We start from the raw sequence: 26232 nt of genomic DNA, 5'->3' as shown, positions 1-26232 counted from the left end.
AAAAATATATATAAAAAGTCTGAATAAAGTTGACAGCTCCCTGCCGTTCGCCGCTGCCCTTAACTTTCCTGTCTTCTTTCTTTCTTTAATAAATCTTTCACTTGGTGTACTCCTCTATCTTTATTTTTAAAAATAAGAATTTCTCACCCAGACCAACACACCTGCTTCTTTCTATTCTTTTTCCATTCTGAGGCCGGCACAGCTTCTTAGCGGCTCGAGATTAATGGTCGCTTCCCACCGCTGCCAGACTGTAGGAGCTTTCCTGGATCAACGAGGGACTACGATGTCCCTGGGATCGACAGGATGCCCTCCTTTCACTTACCATCTCTCTAGGACCATCTAGCTGCGGGGGTATCGGTGTCTTTCTCGGAGCTCTGAGAAAAGCATCTTTCCGCTGCCGCTCAAGCCCTGCCCTGCCCTCCCCTGGCCTAGCATGAATCCTTACTGGAAGGATTGGAGAAAGCACTTGGATTCACTCTGCCAAGCAGCTCAAGGCACCCAATCCTTCCTGTAATGCACTGCAATTTCAGGTAGTTAAATAATCTAGTAGACCCTAAAGAAGTGAGTGGAAAATTAGTCACCCCAAACAGCAAATGGTTGACAGATAAATTTAATAAGAATATAAATAAATAAAAACTCTATTCTAACTTTTATTAATCTTTTAAATAATTTCCTAAGAAATTGTGCTTAACTCTTATTCAGAGCATACATTGAAACCATAGTAAATCATAATTTTTCCTTGATAATTGCAAACTGTCCATTGTTATCTTTCAATAATCTATGCTAGGAATGTTGCATCCAGTTTTGATTGCCACAATATAAACAAGATGTTGAGACTCTGGAAAGAGTGCAGAGAAGAAGAACAAAGATGGTTAGGGAGCTGGAGGCTGAAACATATGAAAAATGGTTGCAGGAACTAAGTATGTCTATAATCTACTGAAAAGAAGGGCTGGGGTGACATGATAGCAGTCTTCTAATATTTGAGAGGCTGTCATAGAGAAGAGGAGGTTGATTTATTCCCCAAAGCACCTGAAGGCAGAATATCAGATATCACTCATAAATCACTGTGATGCTTTGGATACCTTACATCCTACAAAATAATCTGATTTTTTCTGGGCTTTTAAGAAACAAGTTTTTAGGTTTTTTTGTACTGGTGACAATTTTATTGCTTCTTGCTTTTTCTTTGAGGTTTTCAGCCATTGCAGCATCCATCCCCACCAATAAGTCTTCTCTCTAGAAAGATCCATGCATTCTGAACACCCCCTGCCTTACTCCCTAACCCAGCCTGTTCCCTCCAGTAGCAGCAGGTGGAGATTCAGATTGGCCTCTCTCCCTTCCCAAAAACTCCTGTGTTTCTCAGGTTCAGCTCTGAAAACATTTGGCCTCTTCATGCCCAGAAAAGGACAGAAGAGCAGGAGATCCTGAAGCCGCCACAAAGCCCCTCAAGGTGCAAGATTCACAAGGATTCCATCAGGTTTGTATATGACAAATCCACCAAAGGCCAAGAAGGTGGCCTTAATAAGGAATACCTTTGTGCCTCTCCAGCAGGCCCTCTGGAGAAAGGGCTGGACAAAGTGGAAAGGCAAAAGGAGGAGGTGTGGACATGTGTCAAGAGTCTCAGAAAGCACCAAGATCAGGATCATGGGTCACAATAGTGAGGACTGGGGACAAGGCTGCTGTTCTGACTTAGGCTTCCCCAATAGCACGAAGCCGACTCATGGTCCCCATAAACTCTGTTTATTGAGTTTACAGTGAACTCCTCTCCAGCAAAGTCCCAGCCAACAGTCTGTCAAGATACTTCCCAATTACAGACCTTTATTAGGTTTGGAGAGTTGCCAGGATGATATCTTTCAGATACCACCTGTAGCAAGAATGCAGGAACAGATCACCCAAATGAACTGTTTCCTGCAAAACCCCACTCACCTTTCACTCCTCTTTTATTCCCCATGGGAGGGGCCATTCACTGTCCACCTGTGGCTTTACTCCCAAGTCAACCCTTAGCTGTTCCCTTCTTCTGGCAACTCTGTGCATGCACACACTGGGAACAGGCTCCAGCTGTTCTTCTGCCTCACTAATGTCTGACTCTGAAGGCAGCTGATAACTGTCAGACAGCCCTGGCCCCATCTCTGCCTCTGATGCAGAGCACTTGTCAGAGCCTTCCCCAGATTCCAGGACTGCCCATGTTCCTCCCCTACCTCCTCACTGTCTGAATCTGCTGCCAGCTCTGTTGGCTGCTGGTGGGCCACAACAGCTACTTTAAATGTTGCCCATGACCATCAGGGGCCAACCTAATCTATTTTTTCATAAGCTAATTCATTAATTTCATATTTGGCCACAATACTATGGAGGCAAAACCTCGCTATGGCTGAGGATGAGTGTCCTCACAAGATTTTTCTCACCTCAAGATTTTTTTCCTGTGCAAAAGAGATCCTTCTGCCCATGTTGATAGAAATAGCTGAACAGTCGCTGAGGAAGAAGCCGCCTGTCTCAAGCAGGTGCTGTTGCTGGGGAGCCTATGGCCAGAGACCCTGCAGGGAGCTGGGAGGCAACTCTGCCCAACCCAGCGCCTTCAGCTCGTGATCCCAGGGGCTTTCTGACACTCCGGTGGTTTCAGGCTCTTTCTCATGTGGGGAGGGTAAGGCACAGCATAGTTCTGCACAAAGAGATACACTGAGGTGGGGCCACTTATCTTTCTCTTTGTTTTAGTCCAAAGATAAACATTAAAAACAAGGCAGTTTGTTGGAAATGAATTGAAGCAGTATTTTTTCACACATGGATTCTGAATTTGTGCTGAAATTCTATTGAGAACCTTCTATGGGAAAGGACCTTTTTGGCAGGAAATATACTCCAAACACACATGGTCCTTTTCAACTATGCCATGCAGTTCCTTTTTAATGAAGTTTCTTTTTAAAGAAGCAACGGATGGAAACTAATCAAGGAGCAAATAAACCTAGAATTAAGGAGAAATTTCCTAACAGTGGATCAGTTTCCTTTCAGAAATTATGGGTGCTCCATCCCTGGAGGTTTTAAAGAAGAGTCTGGACAACCATTTGTCTAAAATGGTAGAGGGTCTCCTCCAAGTTCCCTTCCAACCCCGTTATTCTGTTAATTCTCAAAGCAGTTGCATGATTTGGATGACACTCTTTGGATCCCATCAATAGTACTGGGGAAAATTGATTATTATTCTGTGCTTTAGTTAGTTTAGTTTTAAGTTAGCTTATTATAGCTATGATTCTTTGACGGTAAAGACCTCAGAGTTGTAGGACTGGGGAGGTGCAGGCATTGGGGAGCAGCCCCAGGCAGATGTTCTTAACATGTTCTAGGGCACAATTTGGGCACAAGTGGGTATGTGGTCGAAGCGAATTTCTACCAACTCATAGCCATTCAATTCCCCACACACCATTTCCTGCACTGCCTACCACTTTAACACCGATAGCAAATACCATCATGAACAAAACCAAGGCAAAAGTGCCAAGATACAATTAATGTGGTGATGAAAATTATTCAGTTGTATCCAGTTGCTGCATTTGATTTTGTGAAATGGCATCTGCTGATCAAAAAAGCAGCCTCTGCCCCTGTGGGAAAACATTGGGATGAGGAAGTGTGTCAACTATGGAATTCACTGCTGCCACATTGTTGAAGAAAGTGGGAGGGGTGATATTAATTGAGTAGCTCTTAGTAGACAAAATATAGTATTTTGATAGTTCAAGATTACAGAGTGTGGTGCAAAAAGAATTAAAACTTACTTTGGGATTGGTGCACGTGATCTGGTGATGAAGGAAAAGGGGATGGGTTGTAGCTTGGGACTTTGTGGGGAAGCCGGAAAGATTTAGTTCCAGATTTCCCCAGTATGTGCCCTGGTACTGTTCCAATAAAAGTACTTTGAGGTGGCGTGTGTCTTGGAGTTACTGACAGGACTGGATTTTCCCTGGAATGCTGACAATAATCCAGAACTGTAACAACTTTCAGCTCTCCCAAGAGGGAGCTATCAGGGGTGCTGAACCCCAGGATTTGTTCCAACAATGGATCAATCCAAAGAATCAGCCAACATGGGAGGTGAGACAGATAGGCATTGTGGGCGGCACTGGAAGATTAATTCAATCCCCCAGCCCCTCTTTGGAGGAGATAAGGTATGCAGAAGAGAGGCAAGATTTAGGAGCCCGGCCCGAAGAAACAGATTCCTGGAGAAGTTGTCAGACGGGACAAAAAAGCTGCCTGGAGAATTCATTCCATCAAGTCTTTTACATACTGCAAAGGAGGTATATTGGAGGTGTGGAACTCCAATTATATCGGAAGGCCAACAGGATCGAATTTCAAGGGAGAGACGAGAGATGCAGACTACAACAGGTATGTTGCAATCTTCAAGTCCTTCTCCCCCACACCCAGAAGGAAATTTACCCCCTGCAGAAAGTATCCGTCCAGGGTGGGGATTTTATCCTGGTCAAGGGTGGATCCAGTACCAGTGGATGCCAGCGCCAGCAATGCCCTGGCCCCACAGAGAATTAGCGATCCCTTCCCAACAAAGGAATCTGTACAGGCAGCAGGAAGCAGCCAACCCCCTTTCCTCATGCAGGGAACGAGGCAACAGTCAGCCTCTTCATGGCTAGTCCCTGATCAGCCCCCACTCAGAGCAACCCTGCAGAGGCCCTTCTTCCAGAGAATACCAACCCCCAGACCAGACCAGATGCAGTTTAAGGCCAATTTTGACGGACGCCATTAACATTTATCTTATTTTCTCACTCAAATCTGGTCTCACATAGACCAATTTGGAGACCAATATGCAACCGAATGTGATCTAGTTACTGCAATAACAGATGGGATGAATGAGGGGGATGCTTCTGACTGGGTGGCGCAATTGCACTACGAACAGGCCCCAGAACTACAGGATGTCAATGCATTTCTTCAATTGCTGAGACTCAGATTTGAGAATCGAGACAGAGTGGTTGAAAATGAGGACAAATTAATGGAAATGAAACAGGGCAAGCGACCCTTATCAGATTTTATATGGGACTTTAGAAGGGTTGCAAGCCACCTCATAGATTGGCCTGAAAAATTAATCTTGCACTATTTTAAAAATGCCATTGACCCAAAAGTAAAGAAGCCCTATGACATTAGGGGAATACCAGAGACCCTGCAAACGTGGTATGTGGCCACCCTCAAATTCGACCATGACATCAACCTGAAGGCCCTCCTAGGAGAGCTGTGGCCAGGCGACAGCTGACCAGACCTGCTAAACTGCTCCCACCCAAACCACCAGAATGATAAAGTGTTATTGTTGTGGCCAGGGTGGCCATAGAGTAGCCGACTGGCCCCTGCATATGTTCCACAAGCTCCACAACCGAGGTCTGATACAGCTGCCAGGGGGTGGAAAAGTCAAGGAAAGCCGCCCGACACTAGCCGCTTTGCTAGACATACCATAGAGGGTCCTCTCCATGCAGAAGGGAGCAACAAACTTCCAGACCAACACAGCCTTCCTGGACAACCCACTGATGAAGACGATCCTATGGGAGTGCACCCATCACACCTTTTACCGTCAAATGAAGTTAGTGGTGCCTGACATGGGGGAGGCAGGGGAATTAGAAGCTGTCATAGATACCGGATGCTCTAGATGCCTTATTGGGCTTCCCATAATTGAACAATTGGGCATAAAAACTAAACCACTAAAATGCCCAATCAGATTTTAAGTGGATGGGACATTAATTGAGGGGACCCCAGCCACCCAAATGACAGAGTTAATCAAACTGGAGATGGGTCCTCACCGCGAACTCATACGTTTTATAGTAGCTCCAAGAATGTCAGAATCTGTCATATTGGGACTTGCTTGGCTACATAAATGGGCCCCTACCATCAAGTGGGAGGATGGATTCCGGAAAATCATTATTGGAGTGGGGCCACTGCCCCTCTTCCTCCCACTAAGAAACCACCATCCAACCTGGGTCCAGCAACCACCGCCTCGGACCTTCTTCTAGGTACTCCCGAAGTGCCCAAACAATATAGAGACTTGGCTGAGGCATTCAATGAAGAGGAATGTAATGTTTTACCTCCCCATCAAGCCATAGATTGCGCCATATAATTAGAACCTGGGGCAAAACTGCCAAAACCAAAGATGAATTCCATGACACCAGCTGAAATGACTGAATTAAGGAAATACATCGATAGCAATTTGGACAGAGGTTTCATTGAACCTGCCAAATCTAAGTTGGCCGCTCCAGTGCTGTTCAAAAAAAAAGAAAGATGGCGGGTTGAGATTATGTGTTGATTTTAGGGGCGTGAATGCTGTGTGCGTCAAAAACATGTATCCTCTCCCCCTTATGAAGGACTTATTAAACCACCTGTCAAAAGGCAAGGTTTTCACCAAGCTAGATCTGAGAGAAGCTTACTACCGAGTCTGCATAAAAGAGGGAGATGAATGGAAAACAGCCTTTAACTGCCCTTTGGGTAGTTTCCAATTCCGAGTCATGCCTTTAGGACTTCATGCCCCCCCCCCCCGCAGTATTTATGCAACTCATCAATGAAGTGTTACATCCGCACCTGTATCGGGGGGTCCTGGTCTACCTAGATGACATCCTTATATTCAGCGAAACCATTGAGGAACATGTCAAATTGGTCAGACAAGTCCTGAAAAACCTTTTGGTCGCCAAGTTATATGTAAAACTGTCAAAATGCGAATTCCACAAGGAGTCACTGGATTACTTAGGCTACCAAATATCCAACCAGGGAATTGAGATGGACCCTGGAAAAGTGAAAGCCGTGCTGGAGTGGCAACCCCCCAAAATACGAAAGCAACTTCAAAGCTTTTGGGGTTTTGCCAATTTCTATAGACAATTCATTCCTTCTTTTGCCGAGGTTGCCCTCCCGTTGACAGAGTTATTAAAAACGGGCCCTTCACCCACCGAACTGAAGCCCAGTCAACCCCTTGCTTGGACAATGGACTGTCAGAAAGCTTTTGAAACCTTAAAACGCCTCTTTGCAACTGAGCCCATTCTCCAGCATCCAGACCCGACCAGACCTTTTATAGTCCAAGCTAATGCTAGTGATGTGGCAGTAGTGGCTGTTCTGCTACAAAAGGACTCTCAGAACCGACTGATAGCTTGCGCTTATGTGTCCAAAAAGCTAATGGACATAGAGCAAAGATGGGCAGTCTGAGAGAAAGAAGCATTTGCAGTACGATGGGCTTTGTTGACTTGGAGGCATATCCTAGAAGGGGTGAAGGAACCGTTTGAGGTGTGGACTGATCACAAGAACCTCGAGGCTCTAAAGACACCTTGGAAGCTATCACCTAAACAAGTCTGCTGGGCTCAATACTTCAAGCAGTTCAACTTCAACATGAAAACATATTGGCAGACACCCAGTCCAGGAAACCCCAGTTTGACAGTCACCAAGAGGAAATAGTGCAGGCTTTGATATCAGAAGCTCAATCAGCAGGCCAAGTAACCACTCGAGGCCAAGCCAACCGCAACCCCAGGCACCTGGAAGACAAATTGATCACGGAATTGAAATCAGCCCTATTGACCGATCCGTGGTTTGCGGAGCATCAAACTGAAGTAACAATGAATGAGGGACTGGCTTGGAAAGGGACTAAATCTTATATACCCGCAAACCTAAGACTAATGCCACTAAAGCGTAGCCATGACTCGCGGCCGGGGGGACATTTCGGGTTCTTAAAAACCCTACATTTAGAAGACAGTTCTGATAACCAAAAATAAAACCTGACATCAAGGACTATGTAAAAAGCTGCTCAATTTGTGCCACGATGAAACACAGAACTGGAAACCCCACTGGCCTCCTCCAACAAGTAGCTGAACCAACACAGCCGTGGGAAGAAATTGCAATGGACTTTATTGTAGAATTACCTGAGAGGAGGGAATACAATCATTTGGACTGTTATTGACTTATTCAGGCCCACTTTACAGCCTGTAAAGGACTTCCATCTGCAAAAAAGCTTGCAAAACTGTTCGTGAAGCATATCTAGAGGCTACACGGAGTACCTCGTAGAATAATATCAGACAGAGGGGTACAATTTATTGCTAAGTTCTGGAAGGAGTTTTTAAAGTCTATTGGGTTGTCCCAAGGGTTATCCTCAGCATTCCATCTGGCCTGCAGCAGAGCAGCGGAAAGGGCTAACGCCATGGTGGAACAATTTATTAGATGCTATGTAAATTATCAACAGGAAAACTGGGCTGAATTATTACCATTTGCAGAGGTTGCACAGGGTTGACTCCATTCTAAATCAACACTGGCATGGAAGTTGTCCCTATGCCAGAATTACCAAGAGAACCTCCTACATCCATGTCTGTAACAGAATGGATGAACTCATTGGAAAAAGGTTGGGAGGATACAAAAAAAGCTTTGACTGAAGCTGCAAAGGATTACAAAAAGCAGGAGGACAAACATAGATCCCTCCAACCACAGTTTAAAGTAGGAGACAAAGTATATTTGTCAAACAAATATCTTACATTGAAACTTCCTAGTAAGAAGTTGGCGCTTAAATTCTTAGGTCCATTCCCGATTTCAAAAATAATCAATCCGGTCACGATCCAATTAAGTCTTCCCCGGCTATTGAGAAAAATTCACCCAGTGTTCCATAGTAGTTTATTAAATCCAGCTGTTACATCAATGATAAGACCAATAACAATCACTCCTTCTAAACCTTTAATTGTACAGGGTGAGACACATTATGAAATCAAGAAAATCCTCAATTCTAGATTACACCGAGGACGGTTGCAAAATTTGGTCTTATGGAAGGGTTACCCTATTTCAGATGGTACTTGGGTAAAAAGTTGGGATGTACATGCAGATAGATTGGTTAACCAATTCCATGAGGAATTCCCCCACAAACCAAAGGGTCCTCTTGGAGGGGGGAGAGAGGGTTAAGGGCAAAGCATTAACCCTTGGTTGTGTTTTGGTTCTTATTTTCTTATAGGTGAATGATATTTCAAGGGGGGATGCCTGTCAACTATGGAATTCATCGCTGCCACATAGTTGAAGAAAGTGGGAAGGGGTGATGTTAATTGAGTAGCTCTTAGTAGACAAAATATATTATTTTGATAGTTCCAAGGTTACAGAGTGTGGTGCAAAAAGAATTAAAACTTACTTTGGGATTGGTGCACGTGATCTGGTGATGAAGGAAAAGGGGATGGGTTGTAGCTTGGGACTTTTCTGGGGACGCTGGGAAGATTTAGTTCCAGATTTCCCCAGTATATGCCAGGTACTGTTTTAATAAAAGTACTTTGAGATGGCATGTGTCTTGGAGGTACTGACAGGACTGGATTTTCCCTGAAATGCTGACTAAGTGTTTGTCTTTAGTTTATTGCATTTTTAAAGAGTTTATTGCTTTTAGAAATTGTGGAGCAGTTTTATAAATGCAGTGAATAAATTAAACTGAACATTACCTATGAACCTATGGGCTGAAAAATACTTCCTGTCAAAAATTTCTATCTGTAGAAGGTTCCCAATGAGATGGAAAAATTGTACACTTGAATGACAATGCAAAAAAAAAAAAAAAAAAAACCTAAGGAGGGGGGATTGCTGGTAAAGAACTCATTATTTGATGTTATATGAGCCCCCACCCCTTAGAGTTGAACAGGAGTGGACAGGGGAAATCTTGACCTTTATGCTGGCATTTAAAATTTTCAACTGGAGCAAATATTCTAATGTATATTTATTATATACTAATATAATATGCAATTATATACTAACATATTTATACAATTAATCAATTTCAATAACTAAGGCAAATATATAGATGCCATTCTTGGCATTACAGAAGCTTAATGCTTCTTCTATACTCCTAACTGTCTTGAGCAATATAATTTACACTTCTCTTCCATTAAATTACCTCTAGAAAAACAGCTGTTGAAGAAAATACCAGCTGTGCAAGTGGAGAAGAGATTTCTGTTAAAGAATTGGATGATGTACAAATTATGCCTGAAATACAGGTAATGGCATAGGCCAATTTTCTTTGATCAACAAAATTGTGGCCTGTTGAAATTCTGCTTCCTCTTCTATTCAGGGTAGGTAGATGACCACTGGAAGATGTGACCAGTGGTAGCATTTCATAGGCCAGAGTCCTGTCAGTGGAGACTATAAGACATGGCAAGGGCCAGTCAATTTTCTAGAGGCCTGCCAGAACTGGTTTCACTCAGCTCCTCTATTCTGCCATGTTCACCTGTTTATTGGCATAGCTTAGCCCTTGCCTGCCCCTCCATCCTCTGATCTCTTGCCCTCCAGTGAAGGCATTGGAGGGGGGAGTCCTCAGTGTTTATTGGGGAGGAGGAGAGGTCTATTAGGGCTCAGTTTGGAAACTACTTCTGAAAGTCCTACTTTTGGCCTTGGGAAGTCTGGTTCTCTTCATTTAGGACTTGTCCTAATTGCATCTCCAGTTGGGATTACTGTGAGGCCCTTTATGTGTACTTGACCTGAAGCTGCAGCTACTGCAGAAGATGTCAACCATATGTGGTTTCAGGTAAACCTTCTGCATTGGCCACCCAGGAGCCCCTCAGCCAAGTTTAGACTTCGTTTTTTGGCAAAAAAAGAAAAAGGTTATAAACAGAGGGATCAGAACTGATGACAGGTCATCTTCATTGAAGCAGACCTAGGAAATTGCTCAGTTCATCAGAGATGAGATTACCCTGCTGTTTGGGCTGTAACGTCCACAATTCTTATCATGTTTATTTGCAAATGAGCCTTGTTCCTTTCCACTGGAATACTGACCAATGCATAGGAGCCTTTAAAAAAACCAAAATATTGTTTCGAGTGAAATTCTGTGATGACAGGAACCAGGTATTCCTGGTCAGCTGTTCCATGGATGTTAGCTAACTTTTCAGTTTAAGCCCTCTATTTTCTTCGGATGTAGTGGAATAATCCAGATATTTAATAGTCTTTACATCCTGTCCCATTTTTGCATCATTTGTGTCTTGTCAGGGATGAATTGTGGAAAAATTGGTTTTAAAATAGTTTTTGAAAGCCTCCAAGCTGAGAGATTTTGTGAGCTAAACACATACTGTACACAAGGGAGTTTGTCTTTTCTGTTCCTGTTTCTTTTTCTGATGAACATGTGCTCTGTTTTCTAGTTATTTTTGCAAACTTCTGAAGTAGACCAAGAGGCTCCAGAGAATAACCAGCCAGGAACCAAAGATGTCCTGTGGTGTGCAGAGTCAGAGGAGCCACACTTGACAGGCGTGGAAGAAGTAAGCCCACTTGCCACTTTGCTGCTGAGGGTTGGGGACCCAGGACAGAGGTGGCTCTTCCTCAAGGGTTCTTCTCAGGCAGGGTCTGTTCTTCTCCTTGGGTTTGGGTCAGGGAGCTTTCCAGACCTTTCCCAGCTGGCTAGAAGCTCTTGTTTCTTCCTTGGCTTTTTAAAGCACATGATCTGAATAAGCCCAGAGACAAGGTAGGGTTTGTAACCCTTGTATTAAAAATGTAGAGGTTTATTAGGAGTTGTTGAGCTTTGCCCAGAAAGAATCAAAATATGGAGAAAGGCCTTGAGTCCAACCCCCTGTTTTGTGCTGGAATCCAGAGTGTTCTTATTCAGTGTTATTTCTGATTTTCCTGTCAGTATTTATTATGGTCTTTTTCTGATTTATTTATTTCTACAATGTGTATGTTTTTCTCTTATTTCCTTACTTCAGGGTTTTCATCTTTGGCCACTACAGGATACCTTTCGAAGCCCTTCAGCCAAATACATTGCTGCAAGTTGTTGTAAGGGCTGAAGCACTCCAGAAAACTTAGGCTATAGTCTGAGAAACAAAATCCACCTCATTTTTTAAGCCACTCATTCATTTGCAGCAATCCTTCCTTTCTAGTCTTCTCCCATTCCATGAGAAGAACACCCTCGAGGTCAATGGAGATACCACGGAGAAGCAAAGTTCACGGTCTTTGGGACCATCTTTCATGGCAACTGTTGCTTGCACACATTTAGCATTACTTTTACAGTAGCATAATTGCCTTGAGGACTGGGGAAATTGCATTACTCGTAGAGTATTTGTAGCTTGAAGTTGAACTGTAGTCTTTGGTGTTCCCTGGGTTTCAAAAGTCTGAAGGAAAACCATTAAGCACAGAGAGCACCAAGAACCCCATAAACTTCATTATTCTTTCCATGGCCCATTGATCTGTCTTTCTCTGTTAGTACCATCTCTCAGAAGGAAAAAATGTTTGCCTTTGTTTTGTTCACTGCCTGTTTGTTCAAACAGGAAACTCAAAACTGGAGGGAAGGGAAGACCTTAACAAGTATCCAGCAGTGCCCACTTATGGGCAGCAGAGCTAGCAATCCTGGGGCACCTTTGCAATCCTGGAGCAGTGACTCTTTCTTTCTTGCTTAATCAGGTTTTTGACATCTTGCCACTATATGGAACATTGCAGCCAAATGAGACCCAGCAAATGTCATTTACTTTCTACGGCCATGCCAACATTGTTGCTTGTGTCAAAGCACTCTGTGAAACAGAGGGAGGCCCCACCTATGAAATTCTGCTGCGGGGTGAAGCCTCATTTGTTCGCTATGTGTTTGACCAAAAGGAAATTGATTATGGACTGCAGGTAGGTCTAATGTGCTGTTTGTTTATTGAATACACACGTGCGTGCACGCACATACACATGAAATGCTGTTGAGCTCTCAATCCTCTTTTAGGCCTCCGCTTTTTCATCATACTTCCTTTTATTCTCTAGAACAGCGGCTCCCAACCTTTTGAGCACCAGAGACCAATTCCATGGAGAGAGTTTTTTTCATGGACCCGAGGGGGCCTGGTTTCACATGCTGCCTGCATCCAGCAGATGGGGCTTTGCTTGTTTGCTGGCATGCCGCAGGGGTTGGGGACTCCTGTTCTATAAGTCATCCTTCAGGCACAGTCTTTACATAAATATATGTCCTCAAATGAAGTCCTGTGTTTTGCATGGGTCTCAGCATTTTATGAAGATTTCTGAAGGATTGGGCCTGTAACGTCATAGAAAACTTTCCAGGCTGGAATGATCTGGCATCAGTCCTCATGCACTTAGAAATGTTTCTTTTAAAAAAAACAAAAACAAAACAAAACAAGTTTTATTTCAGTTTTCCACATTTTAAAAACAGCTCTTTGTAGTGAACAGCATGATTACAGGTTTCCACATTTACATACAAATATGACCATAGTTACATTTCAACGTATCTTAATAATGCTTTTATACATTTTCTATTTTATTGCATTATTCCAGATGCTTGCCTCTTATTTAATTCATAATTCATAATTATCTTCATAATTATTATGCTTTAGTACTTTTAACTGTCACATTTGCATATTTCATCATAAGTTCTAATTTGATAGTCATTTTAAGAATTAGTTTCCCCCCTAAATTATCAATTTGAGTGTGCCATCTCTAAGTATTACATATTCATTAATTATCTTCCCTGTTAAATTCCATTAATCACTTAATTTTTATTACCTAAAAAAATAAAATTAATAATCCCATTAAAACCAGATAGCATATATAAATCAAACTCTGCATGGTTTTTCCCCTTTTTAATTTCAGAAGACTTATTTACAATTTCAAAAAACAGAACATATTAATCTACTCATTTAATCCTGAACCCTGATGTTAATTCCATTTCAGTTCTCCCCCTATATTATTTCAGTTATTTCAATAGATTTTATACACATATTCCATTAATTATTCCATTCATCTTTATACATTTAAACAAACGAGCCTGCATTCCAATAATAGAAAATATCTACTCCATTACAACCCTCCTCATATTTCATTTCAATTATTTCAATATATTTAGTAAACGTATTCCATTAATTATTCCAATTTATCTCTATACATATAAAAAAGAGCTTACATTCCAATATCAAAAAGTATCATTTCTGTTTTCCATCTTAATCATCTATATATCCCTATTTCCTACAATATTCATAACTTTAAGTATATTTATGCTACTCCCCATCACCTTGCAGAATCCCCTTTTTGAATATTAATCAGCCATTGTCTCTGTGTCTTCTAAATAAGCAGTTTCTTTTCATTTTTTACAATTCCCATATTTCTTTGTTTCCAGAACCTGTTTCTTATCCCTTCTTTTCCCTTTCATTATCCACTTTTTTCTTCCACTCCAGTTTTTATCCCTCTCCCTATTTATAGCTTCTTTCTACCCTTCAAATTTCTGCTGTTTCTTTTTACCTTTTTTAATTTTTTGTATATTCCCCTCTTTATTTAACTTCTTACATCTCATATTTTTATTTCCCACTCTTTTCCTCCTTCTTTTCAGAATTCTTTGTTCCCGGTGGTAGTTAAAAATGGCCTCTTCTGTAGTCAGTTCCCCCTCCTCTTCTGTCTTTTGTCTTTGTTGTTCATATTCTGAAATTGTGTTTTCCATAAATTTTAAAGCAAAGCCCAACGATTCACCTCACTCTTGTAATGTTTCTTTCATGTTTTTAAGTTCCATTTTTAATTCCAGAAGTTGCCATTTTATACATTTCTGTTTAATAATTTAATCCAAGTAGTGTCCATGAGATTAGTTTCCAACTGTCAGCTTTTGTTTTATTCCTCTCAAATTTTTGGTTCACAACTAATCCAATACCAAATCCATGTCAAAATCAACAATTAATCCCAGGGCAGAATCTTAATTCTTCTTTCTTTGTTTCAGTGATTTAATTTTCCAAAGTTCTTGTTTTATTGTATCAGTATTCTTTACAGTTTTTAAGAAACAGAGTCTTTTAGAAAAAAAACAAATTAGATTTAACCATTAGATGGCACTCTTTATTATAACAAATCTTCACCCCTTTTTTTTATTCAGCTATTCAGGGCTTTTTAAACCACAATCTTCCAAGAAAAAAGTCAAATCCAATTGGTATTAAGTTTTCCCTTTAACAGTCTCAAATTCAGCTTTATTAGTGCCTATGTAAAATCAACGTATATTTATCCAAATTAGTTAGAAGTTTTCTTCTTCCAGCTTTTCTACCTTTCTCGGTTCAAAGCCTCACCACTGTCGGAAACAATTCACACCTTTTTTTCTCCTTTCTCTTCGCCGCTTTAAATCCTTTCTTAAAAATTCTTAAAGATTAATCCTGGGGTACCTTTCATTTAATTATAACATCCTGTTTTTCCTGCTGTCCGCTTCTTTCTCTCTCCTGCACAATCTTATTCCAGCTTACTCTTCCCCTTCACAGGGTGGCCATTTTAGACCACCACTTCAGACGTCTTTGGGAGGGAGCGTTTGCCAAGCCAGGAAGGGGATTTGCGACTCCCCTTTACCCGGCTGATGGTCTTCCCCTTCCTTTGCTGCCCCTACGAGGCATCTTCTGCCCCAGATCTAGCCGATCAGGGCTCTCCGATGAAGAAGCACAGACCAAAGCCGCGGATGATCGCGGTCAGCGGTCCGCCTTCGGGGAAGTCCAAAACCAGAACCCGCGCTTAGAAATGTTTCTGAGTGATGGGAGGGACTATCCAATTGTATCTGATTCTAGTGGGCTACTAGAACAACTCTCCCTGCAGCTCATCCCAGCCAGAAGGAGTGGGGGAAGAAAAGGTCTCAGAAGGGACCCTCCCTAATTTTCAGGGAGGGATGGAACATCTGTGAATGTACAGAAATGCCAGAACTTGCATATAAATAGAAAAACATATAAATATGTTAGCAAACTAAATAAAATGCTATTATGTTTTTCCAGAGGTGAAAATTGAAACAGTTTGAATAGTGGATGACCTGATGCTAGCTAAAAGTTTGGCCACATTTCTTGGAATGATGCTGCTTGAACCTCATTGCAGAATAACATTTTCATCATTTTCCCTCTCAATCCATGGGTTAACTCACTTATGCATCTAGGCCCACTGAACGTTTCTAACATTGAAACATTGTGTATGTGTAGTAGAAGAAATCCCTCCCAGCTTGCCTGGTGAAGAGTTGTGAGGGAATCAGGAAGGGGGCTTCAGCCAAAAGCAGGGGTTGTTTCAATTAGCATTGTCCTCTTCTCTCCTAAGCCCTTGGACCACATCTGTATGGCTGAGATTATTCTGAGAAACAAAGGAAAAGTTGGATTTGAATACTCTGTGCTTGATGCCATCCAGGCCTCAGCTGACAACCCTCCCCCCGGTGTGCCATTGACTCTACCCGCCACTGTAAGTAATATTGAAGGAGGCTAACCTAGGGGACCATGTGTGTGTGTGTTTTTTTAATTAATTAATTAATTGATTGATTGATTTGATTTGTCAGTCGCTTACAAGATAATAGGTAAAAGTATAAACATGAGTAAGAATACAGGAAATAGGTACGAATAAATGGGGACAATAGGACAAGGGACAATAGGCACGATGGTGCACGTATGCACGCCCCTTACAGACCTCTTAGGAATGGGGTGAGGTCAGTAGTGGATAGTTTGAGGTTAAAGGAGTGGGGATTAGAGGATGTAACAACAGAGTCAGGTAGTGCATTCCAGGCGCTGACCACTCTGTTGCTGAAGTCGTACTTTCTGCAATCGAGTTTGAAGCGGTTTACATTGAGTTTGTATCTGTTGTGTGCTCTTGTATTGTTGCAGTTGAAGCTGAAGTAGTCATTGACTGGTAGGACATTGTAGCAGATAATTTTGTGTGCTATGCTTAAGTCTAACCATAGGCGACATAGTTCAAGGTTGTCCAAGCCCAAAATCTCAATCCTGATGATATAGGGTATTCTGTTGCGAGCAGAGGAGTGTAGTACTCTTCTAGTGAAATCAGTGGTCCCCAACCTTTTTTGTACCAGGGACCAGTTTCAAGCAGAAACACTTTTTCAAGGACCGGGGGCGGGGGGGGGGAGAGATTCTATTTTCCATTCCCAAAACTTTATGTTTACCCTACAGCTAGCATTAAAGACACCTGACTGCAGTCTCGCTAGTTCTAGGTCTTGCCCAGCTGTGTAGCTACAAAATTTCATGCAGATGTTTCTCTTATCTCTGTTTGGTGAAAACAGGAATTGAATGAGGAGCATTTAGTCAGTGTGTTTTCCCTAGGAAGCTCCTGTAGTCCTTGTTTAGGGATCATTCAGAGCTACGATGGACCTCTAACATCCAGCCCAGGAAGAAACTGCTTCAAAGAAGCCGGGGGTGGCTTTTCCTGTCGCCGCACCTCCTCCGAAGCGCCTGTTCACCCCTACCCCGCCCGCCCGTGCGCGGTTCAATCCAGTGCTCCGTTCTGCCTGCCTGCCTTCGTTTCTGGTTGATTTGGAGCAGCTTCGGCTGAGAATAATAACTATTCGCCTCTTTTTATCAGCCGAAGCTGCTCCCAAACAACCAGAAACGAAGGCAGGCAGGCAGGCAGGCAGAACGGAGCACTGGATTGAACCGCGGGCGGGCGGGCGGGGTGGGGGTGAACGGGCACTTCGGAGGAGCTGCGCCGACAGGAAAAGCCACCCTGCCGGCTCCTTTGAAGCAGTTTCTTCCTGGGCTGGTGGAGGAGCGAGAGAGCGACTGAGAGAGGAACGAGGCGGGAGGAAACCGAAGCCACTGAGCCGGAGAGCAGGACAGGCTTTGGTTGCTTCCTCCCTCCCCTTCTTTCATTTGTGTCCTTGATCCCTGATCCCAGCAGCATTCACCGAAGGCGAAGAAAGCCACCATTTTTTAAAAAAAAAATTTCTTTGCGGCCCGGTACAGAGTGCTCCACGGACCGGTACCGGTCTGCAGCCCGGTGGTTGGCGACCCCTGAGTGAAATAATTCTGGATTCGCTCAATTGTATTAATGTCTGATATACAGTGCGGATTCTAGACTGAAGAGCTGTATTTGAGTATTGGTCTGGCAAAGGTTTTGTATGCTCTAGTTAGCAATTCGATATTTCCAGAGGAGAAGCTTTGTAAGATTAGATTTACAACTGTTAATGCCTTTTTGGCAATGCTGTTGCAGTGAGCTCTGGCACTTAGGTCATTTGATATGAGAACTCCAAGGTCCTTGACAGAGTGAGGATCATCAACAAGGTCATATCCGCCTAGTTTGTATTTGGTGTACTGATTTTTTTTACCAATGTGTAGGACAGAGCATTTTTTTGTTGAGATTTAGAGTTGCCAATTGTTTGACCATTCAGCCACATAATCAAGGTCTCTTTGAAGGACAGTAGCACTGTTGGTGGTGTTGAATAGTTTTACGTCATCCACAAAGAGGACGCAGTTGCTTACAAGGTGATTGCAAAGGTCATTTATATAGAGTATAAAGAGTGTGGGTCCTAGAACGCTGCCTCGGGGGACACCGCTGTTAACTGGAGCAGGGTTTAATATAGTGCTCCCTATTTTTACTATTTGTTGCCTGTTTGACAGGAATGCAGTAATCCATTTATGAAGGGATCCGGAAATGCTGTAAGAGTTTAGTTTTAACAGTAGTTTTTCATGTACCACTGAATCAAAGGCTTTGCAGAAGTCTATGTAGATTGCGTCTATAGCTTTACCCTGGTCAAGTAGAGTAGTCCATATGTTTTTGCAGTGTATGAGTTGAAGATTGCAGGACAATTTTTTCCTGAAACCAAATTGTTTTTTGGAGAGTAGGTTGTTTGACTCTAAGTGGAGGGTGATGAATTGGTTAATGATTGATTCCATGACTTTGCACGTGATACAACACAGTGAGATTGGTCTGTAGTTTTCAACCAGGGTGGGGTCACCTTTTTTAAAGATAGGTATGACCGTAGCTAAGGACCATAGGTTTGGTAAGGAGTTGGTTCTGAATGATATATATAATGCTTAGGGGTTCCGCTGTGGCAGAGAAGAGCTTTTTAAGAAGTATGCACATAATCCATTGGGGCCAATAGATAGGGATGGTTTTAGGTTATGTAGTGCCTTTTCTACGTTATTGCTGATCTATGCAAAATATAGAAAGCAAGCAGATTCTTGCATCAGAATCCAGAGGCCCTATGCAGTATTCAGACAGCCATCAGCCTCACCACAGTTTCTTGTGAACTCACTTCCTTGGCTTCATACCCGCTGACTCCCGGCTTCTAAGTGGGTCAGAGTGGTCAGCATGTCATGAGAGCTGCAGAAAGTAGGCAAGAGGACCATAATAGAGAGATGCTAGATATGTTCCAGGGGCAATGAGGAATGAAACATATTTTAAGTTCAAAAGAACACATAACATTCAGCAGCTCAGACACTTCCTTAATTCACAGAAGTATAATAAAGGGAAAGATGTACAGCATAATCAGTTTTTGTTGATATAGTTGATGTCGAATCCAACAGAATGGAGCTGGAAGGTCTGCCTGTGGCTGCACCCCAATGCCTACACCTCCCCAGTCCTACAACTCTTTACTGTCTTTACTATCAAAGAATCATAGCTATAATAAGCTAACTGTCAACACTGAACTGAACCTGCTAGAGGCCCTTTTCCTGGTTCATCATTGCCAGACTGTATATGGGAGGGGGGAGGTTGGAATTTGAAATTTCTTGTGAGAACCAAGGTTATCTCCAAGTTGATGGATGAAGACGGAGAAGAGTGCCTGAGAAGCCCTGCCAATTTATCTAATTGGCCAACGTGACCAGTGACATTGGGGGGGGGGGAGGGGTGATTACTGATTTTAACTATGATGAAACCATGGGAAAGAGTTGGTTTTCAATCAAGTGTGTCAATAAAGAAGTTCTTTGAGGAAGTGCCTGGCCTCAGTCCTGATTTGCTTGGGTTCATTAGTCAGAACCTTGACACTAACTTCAAAATAAAGAATAACTTAAAGAAAGCAATAATAGTTTTCCCCAGCACTATTGATAGAATCCAAAGAGTGCCATCCAAATGATGCAATTTCTTTGAGAATTAATAGAATGACAAAGTTGGAAGGGACCTTGGAGGTTTTCTAGTCAAACCCCTGCTCAAGCAGGAGACCTTCTACCATTTCAGGCAGGTTGCTGTCCAGTCTTTTCTTAAAAACCTCTAGTGGTGAAGCACCTACAACTTCTGTTCCACTGCTTAATTGTCTTCAGTGTTAGGAAGTTTCTCCTTCTTTGCTTCTCTTCTTGATTGGTTTCCATCCATTGTTTCTTGTCTTGTCTTCTGGTCTTTTGGAAAATAAGTTGACCCCTTCTTCTTTGTGGCAACCTCTGAGATATTGGAAGACTATCATGTTACCCTTAGTCAAGTGGTCCCATAGAAAGTGGGGCTGCTATACCGGGCTACATACTGGTCCGGGACGACAGAGAATCCCTGCCTCTGAAAGTCATGTTCAACAGGCGGCTGGAGAAGCTAGTCTGTTTCCTGAACCAGGTGTGGAACTACTTGGAGCGAAATGGAGCAATGTACCCAGATGAAGTTGCCTATATGATGCAATTATTTTGAATCTAGAAGGAGAGGCAGCAGACTGGGTGGCGTTTCTCTATGATGAAGGGCCCCTAGATCTGGGGAATATGGATGCCTTCTTGGATGAGCTTCTAGCTAGGTTTGGAGACCCTGCACAAGCCCTCCAAGCAGAATCTGGGATCTGCATCATAAGGCAAGAGAATAGACCAAGTAACCAAAGGCAACTACAGAGTTTCTTGGGCTTTCCCAACTTATATCACCAACGTCATTCCCTCATTCGCACAGATAGCCCTGCCCATCACCAAATTACTAAAAATGGGTGGAGGAGGGATGAAACCCAAGCTGAGCCAGCCGCTTAACTGGACTGTGGAATGCCAAGGAGCATTCAAAAGGCTCAAACAGCTTTTTGCAGGGGAGGCAATTCTTAAACCCCAGAGGAACCATTTGTAATGCAAGCCAATGCTAGCAATGTGGCAGTGGGGGCCATTCTGCTCCAAAGAAATGTGAAGAGGATGCTGCAGGGAATGTGAAGAGGTTGTGCCTACACTTTCTGGAAATTGACTGACACCAAAAGGCCTTGAGCGGTGTGGGAGAAAGAGGCATATGCCATTTGATGGGTGCTGCTGACTTGGAAGCAATCCCTGGAGGGCAGTAAGATCCCTTTCAAAGTTTGGACTGACCACAAGAACTTAGTAAGCCCTAAAAACCCCAAAGAAGCTGTCCCCTAAGCAAGTACGATGGGCTCAGAACTTTTATTGGTTCAATTTAACCCTTTGGTATTTGCCAGGTGGGGGAAGAATTTCCTTGTGGATGTGCTTTCTCAGATGCCCCAATACAAAACACCCAGGAGGAAATAGTTAACTCCATTATCCCCTCCTGGCAAATGGCAGTGCAGGTCTCTGCGAAGCGACGGCTGCTAGCCACTCCTCAAATGGCTGACAGTGTGCTGACCCAACAGCTAAAGGAACCCCAGAAAGAAGATGCATGGTTGAAAGACCACAAAAACGAGTTGATGATGAGGGAGGGCCTCATGTGGAAGGAAGCCGGCAGACCACTTCGGGTTCATAAAGACCCTTCACTTGCTAAGAGGCAGTTCTAGTGGCCCAAGATGAAGAAAGACATAGAAAACTATGTAATCAGCTGCCCAGTGTGTGCATCCATGAAGTGATTGTCAGGGAAGACTCCTGGGCTGTTACAGCCATTGGCCAAGCCCAGCCGATCATGGGAAGAAATCGCCATGGACTTTATAAAGGAATTGCCTGACAGTAATGGGAGTACTGTGATTTGGATACTGATTGACTTATTTTCAAAGCAAGCACAGTTCATCGCCTGTCTGAAGGTTCCCTCAGCCCAGAGTTTGGCCAAAATGTTCATGCAGCATGTCTGTCGGCTGCATCGAGTCCCTGTGATGACCCAGGGCGTGGCACAAAGGCAACACAGTCAGATAATCAGTAGGAGTCTCTTTATTAGCTTCAACTTTGCCCCCGGTGTCCTGGTTACCTTCTGGCTGGAGAAAAACTCTCCCAGGAACAGCCTTTGACTGCAGAGAATCAAGTCCAAAATGTGGTCAACAAAAGCTGTAACTATAAGTCCATTCAAGGCAAAATGAGGTAATGGGTCCGACAGGGCAGAAGCAAGAATTCCAGATGTGAAGGCACAGCATTAACTGCACATGGTTGGGAGGATGCCAGGAACACAGATAATCAAAGTCAACACAAGATAAACTCACCTTTGCTCCCAGCAACTGCTGTACTCAGCATGCATTTCTTTTAAACTCTCATTCCCAGGTGTGGCTAATGAAGGGAATCAGGGCCCTTTCCTCCCCCATAAGCCACGTAACCCACATTGCTCTCTTCTCTATTCCTCCCTGCGTGCCCTAGGATGAGGAGGGGTGGGCCTGGGTCTTCCTCTTAACTCCTTCTCCCTTATTCTATCTCTCTCCTGCTCTGCCCAGCTGGACTTTGCCCTTCCCCAGTTTCCTCCACAGCCAATGGAGCCACACTCCCACTCCCTGTCAGCTGTTCGTCTTCCTCCTCGGATTCAGACTCCAACAGGGGCATGACTGTCCCAAGGCACCTCATTTCAGACTGGGGGATGCAGTTTACAGCAAAGTTTTGGTGGGAGTTCATAAAGCAAATAGGATCAGCCCAGGGATTTAGTTTGAGTTCCATCCAAGTACCAATGGGGTGGCAGAATGAGCCAACACAATACTGGAGCAATACCTACGTTGGTATGTAAACTATCAGCAAACCAACAGGGCAGAGCACCTACCTTTTGCAGAAGTGGCTTATAATAAGTTGATGCATAGTAGCACTGGGCTCACCCCTTTAAAGTAACCACAGGAGTTGAGTTTATGCCAATGCCAGAATTTCCAAGGGAACCCCCTCCCTCAGTAACCTTAGCTGAATGGATGGACACCCTAAAAGCTGCCTGGGGAAATGTGCAAAAGGCACTGAATAAAGCCAGAGAGTCACACACACACAAAAAAACCCCAGGCAGATCGGAAAAGAGCCCCCCAGAAGGAGTTCAGGATTGGGGAGAAAGTATACCTTCTACTACATATCCGAAACTGGACCAGCCTTGTAAGAAACCGGGTCCTAAGTACATCGGACCATTCCCAGTTGTTTGAATTGTAAACCCAGTTACAGTCCACCCACTTCATGTGATTTTGATTCTATGCCTCTGTTTATACAAACAAGGATTGCATTTGCTTTTTGGGCTGTTAAGTGATCATCCATTAGGAGTCCAATGTCCCTCTCACAGTTACTGTTTTGAGCCAGGTTTCACCTAATTTGTATTTGTGCCTTTGGTTTTTCTACTTAGTGTAAAACCTTGTTGACCTATGTCAATAAAAGTAGTTTTAATCATCCTGTGAGGTTGATTTCTTGATGTGGTTAGTCTTGCAGGTACTCTCTTTTAAAAGATCAAAAGGAAACTCAAATTTATGCAGATTATAACTTCATAGCAGATTTAATTGATTAAACCACCCCTACCTCTCAAAAGAACATTGTTGAAAAAGAAATAAGATGTAAATTCTTTTCAACACAGTACAATCAGTATCCAAACCAAATATAATACAAACTCTTGTATGGATTGTATGGTTCTGAAATGGCAAAAACCTAAATAAGCATTTGAATTGAGAAAGCTATAAACTGCAGGTTCTTAACAATGGCAGCGGAGACACCAGAATGGCCATCATTGAGTGGTGCAGTCACATGACTTCGTACTTTGTAACCATGACACTTAGTGAAATGGCAGTTCTGGTCCTGATTTTTGCCATAAGTAGAGGATCATCTGTAATTACTGTATTCCTATAACATATTATTTGTTATCTATAGTTTGCTTTTTTCTCTTTTATTTGAGTTTTGTTAACCAAATATTTTAAAAATTCAATAGTAATATACTTTGACTAGAAAATAGGTACAAAGTGTCTTATAATATATTGTTTTAATTGTCCATTAAATAGATTAGCTATATGATGTTTCTGACAATGCTATTCAAGATATATTAATTACCTGCTGGTATAAATATTGTTTATAATGTTTATTATAAACCTATAAAACATATAGTTTTTTAAACATTTAAAAATAGTAAAATTTATCTCTGCCTATCTCTGCATACCAGGAAACAGACACAGGTTTAAGTTGGGTAGCTACAACTTTTTAAACAGAAAACAAATTCAAAATGATATTGACTCTCAGAGAAATAGGTTCTCCCCGTTTGCTGCCATTTTCAGAATTGATGGGCCTTCTCATCATTCTGAGATTGAACTGTGGTTCCTACCTCATCTGATACCTTTGCAAGTCAATGATGAATCATCCCTGTGCTTTGGAACTAACATCTGGGCATCCTTGGGAGTTGTGAAAGACGGCTAGGGGTTTTGTGCAAAGGGTGAAGAGTTTCATCATTCTGCCTTTTCCATCTTCTAGAATTATATTGACTCAGGAAAGGAGCAAATATTGAAAGTCTATTACTTACCAGGAGTTCCAGAAGTCTTTCAGAGAACCTTCCAAATACAGGTGGCTCACCTGGAACCAGATAGTATCACTCTGAAAGGACAGGGAATTTTCCCTAGAATTTGCTTGGATCTGCCCAGGAATATTCGCGGTAAGAGTACTTGTCTTCCCATGAAACTAAGATAGCTGAAAAATATAAGTTAATTCCTTCACGAATATTCATGAAACATTATTTTTTGTTTTGGGTTTCAAACAACAATCTTTTAATTAATCTATCTGAATTCTCTATCTAGTATGAAAATGCCAGGTTTTCATAGTAAATATCCTTTTCATACTAGAATCACAAATATTGGCTAAGAGGGTTAATTTTAAATATTGTTTTCCCTTCCCGAGAATATTTCAGTTTTTTTCTTAAAATCATGCTCTTTGCCAATGTATCTGCAGGGGCATGAAAAATATCAGCTATCCATTTTTGTCTCAACCACATATAAACAAGAAGTCAAAATTTGATAAGCATGAGCTTATTCGAAAGCAATGACTTTCAACACTGAACTTGTTTTTTAAAAGAAGTCTTGCTAGTTAATTCTTGTGTGCATGAAAACATTTGTACTATAACAACAAAGAAAAATGCATTTGCAGTTGTCAGGCTTAAAGATCAGTGTCTTGTATTTAAATAAGTAAGCTCAATATCAAAACACAAGATATAAATAGCAACCTTCCAACCAAACTAACATGGCAGTCTTTTCATTTTGAATGATAATTTTATTTAATTATTTAATATTTTTATTATTTAGATAGTCTGGCTTTCAGTCAATGCATGATTTTAAGGCAACTTCCAAGAATTAAAAATGCAAAATATAGAACATAAAAAAATTGTGGTTAAAATTAAAAGTGAAAATTAAAATCAGCATCAATAAATAATTAACCATGAAAAAGCTTGTGAAAAGAGGTGTTTTTTCTATGTTCCCACTATATTGAAAAATAAGGGAATGAAGAGCCCACTTTCTTGGGGAAAGCATTCTAAAGCATGAGAGCTCAATATCCTCAGGATACACCCACGGACTGCTCAACTATCCAAATGGAAAGCAGCAAAGGAGCCAAATTAGTCCATTGATGTTATTAAATGCACCCTGAAAGCTGGAGTCTAGAATATGGAAGCCACTGAAAAGAGCATAGCCTCTTTCAAGTGCATTTGCTCTCAGTTCAGAATGCCTGGCTTTCCTGCTTTACATAGGAAATGAACGGCACAGCATCATCTTCAAAGAAGTGAAGCAGCGACTAGAACAGGAAACACAGAAAGAATTCACTAGTAATTCTGAAGCATTGACGACTGAACCACCCATGGAAGAATCCTTCACCACGGTAAGATGAACAGCTCTTCCATCTGACTATCAGCTGAGCTGGGTGGAGGCAGTAAGGTAGAATTAATCCCCTGAGGAGCAACCACACTCCTATATGACACAACCATCTCAGGAAGTGGCATCAAAGGCCAATGTTTGGGTGGGTGGGTGGGGCTACATCCTGTTCTGTGTGAGGTCAGGATGCAAGAGTAGAAGTCCAATACTGCCATGGACATGCTAGAGTTGACTCTTCCTGATGTCTTTAGCTTGACACACAACTGCAGATGGAGTTGGAAAGGCTGCTTGTTCAAGAGCACGCTCTGGAGCAACAGAAGCTGCTGGCCTCTGTTTCAGTGGATGACCCTGCTGGCTGTCAGCGAGCTCGCCGGAAACTGGTCAAGTTAGTGCATATAGCTTCTTTTTGGTCCAAGAGGATAGGCTTCCAGGAGTTTTCCCAGGGAATCATCAACGAAATGCATGCTCCCAAACCTGTTCACCTGGTCTTTTGGGCCTCTCTTTAGCAGGGAGACACACTGTCTAGCCTGAGAGGCTAGCTGTGGTTTTCTCTTCTCTAGGCTGGGTAAATGCTTGTGAAAGGATTTCTGTGCATGAAGGTACAAAGAAAGGAATCGAATGATGAATAGTTAAGGAAATAGGTCTCATGGCTGCCATTCCCCCAAGCCAAGCTTTGCAAAGCTGGCAACCTGACGTTAGCAACGGAGATGGCAGCAACAGGAAGGGAA

At 42.5% G+C, this 26232-nt stretch overlaps 1 protein-coding gene across 1 annotated transcript in view; it reads left to right on the top strand.

Annotated features, from left to right (window-relative positions):
* Window positions 1–26232, top strand: part of HYDIN (HYDIN axonemal central pair apparatus protein) — a 285840-nt gene that overhangs the window by 125188 nt on the left and 134420 nt on the right. Inside the window, 8 exon segments of the mRNA XM_087971902.1 lie at window positions 1361–1474; window positions 9845–9938; window positions 11073–11189; window positions 12325–12534; window positions 15943–16080; window positions 24123–24300; window positions 25384–25511; window positions 25756–25889. Of these exon segments, the coding sequence (XP_087828028.1) occupies window positions 1361–1474; window positions 9845–9938; window positions 11073–11189; window positions 12325–12534; window positions 15943–16080; window positions 24123–24300; window positions 25384–25511; window positions 25756–25889 (1113 nt within the window).

This window comes from Notechis scutatus, chromosome 9, assembly GCF_049901735.1.
Source record: "Notechis scutatus isolate UNSWTSFEM ecotype Mainland chromosome 9, rNotScu1.2, whole genome shotgun sequence".
NCBI classification, from domain to species: Eukaryota; Metazoa; Chordata; class Lepidosauria; order Squamata; family Elapidae; genus Notechis; species Notechis scutatus.
This window is presented reverse-complemented; position numbering and strand designations above follow the sequence as displayed.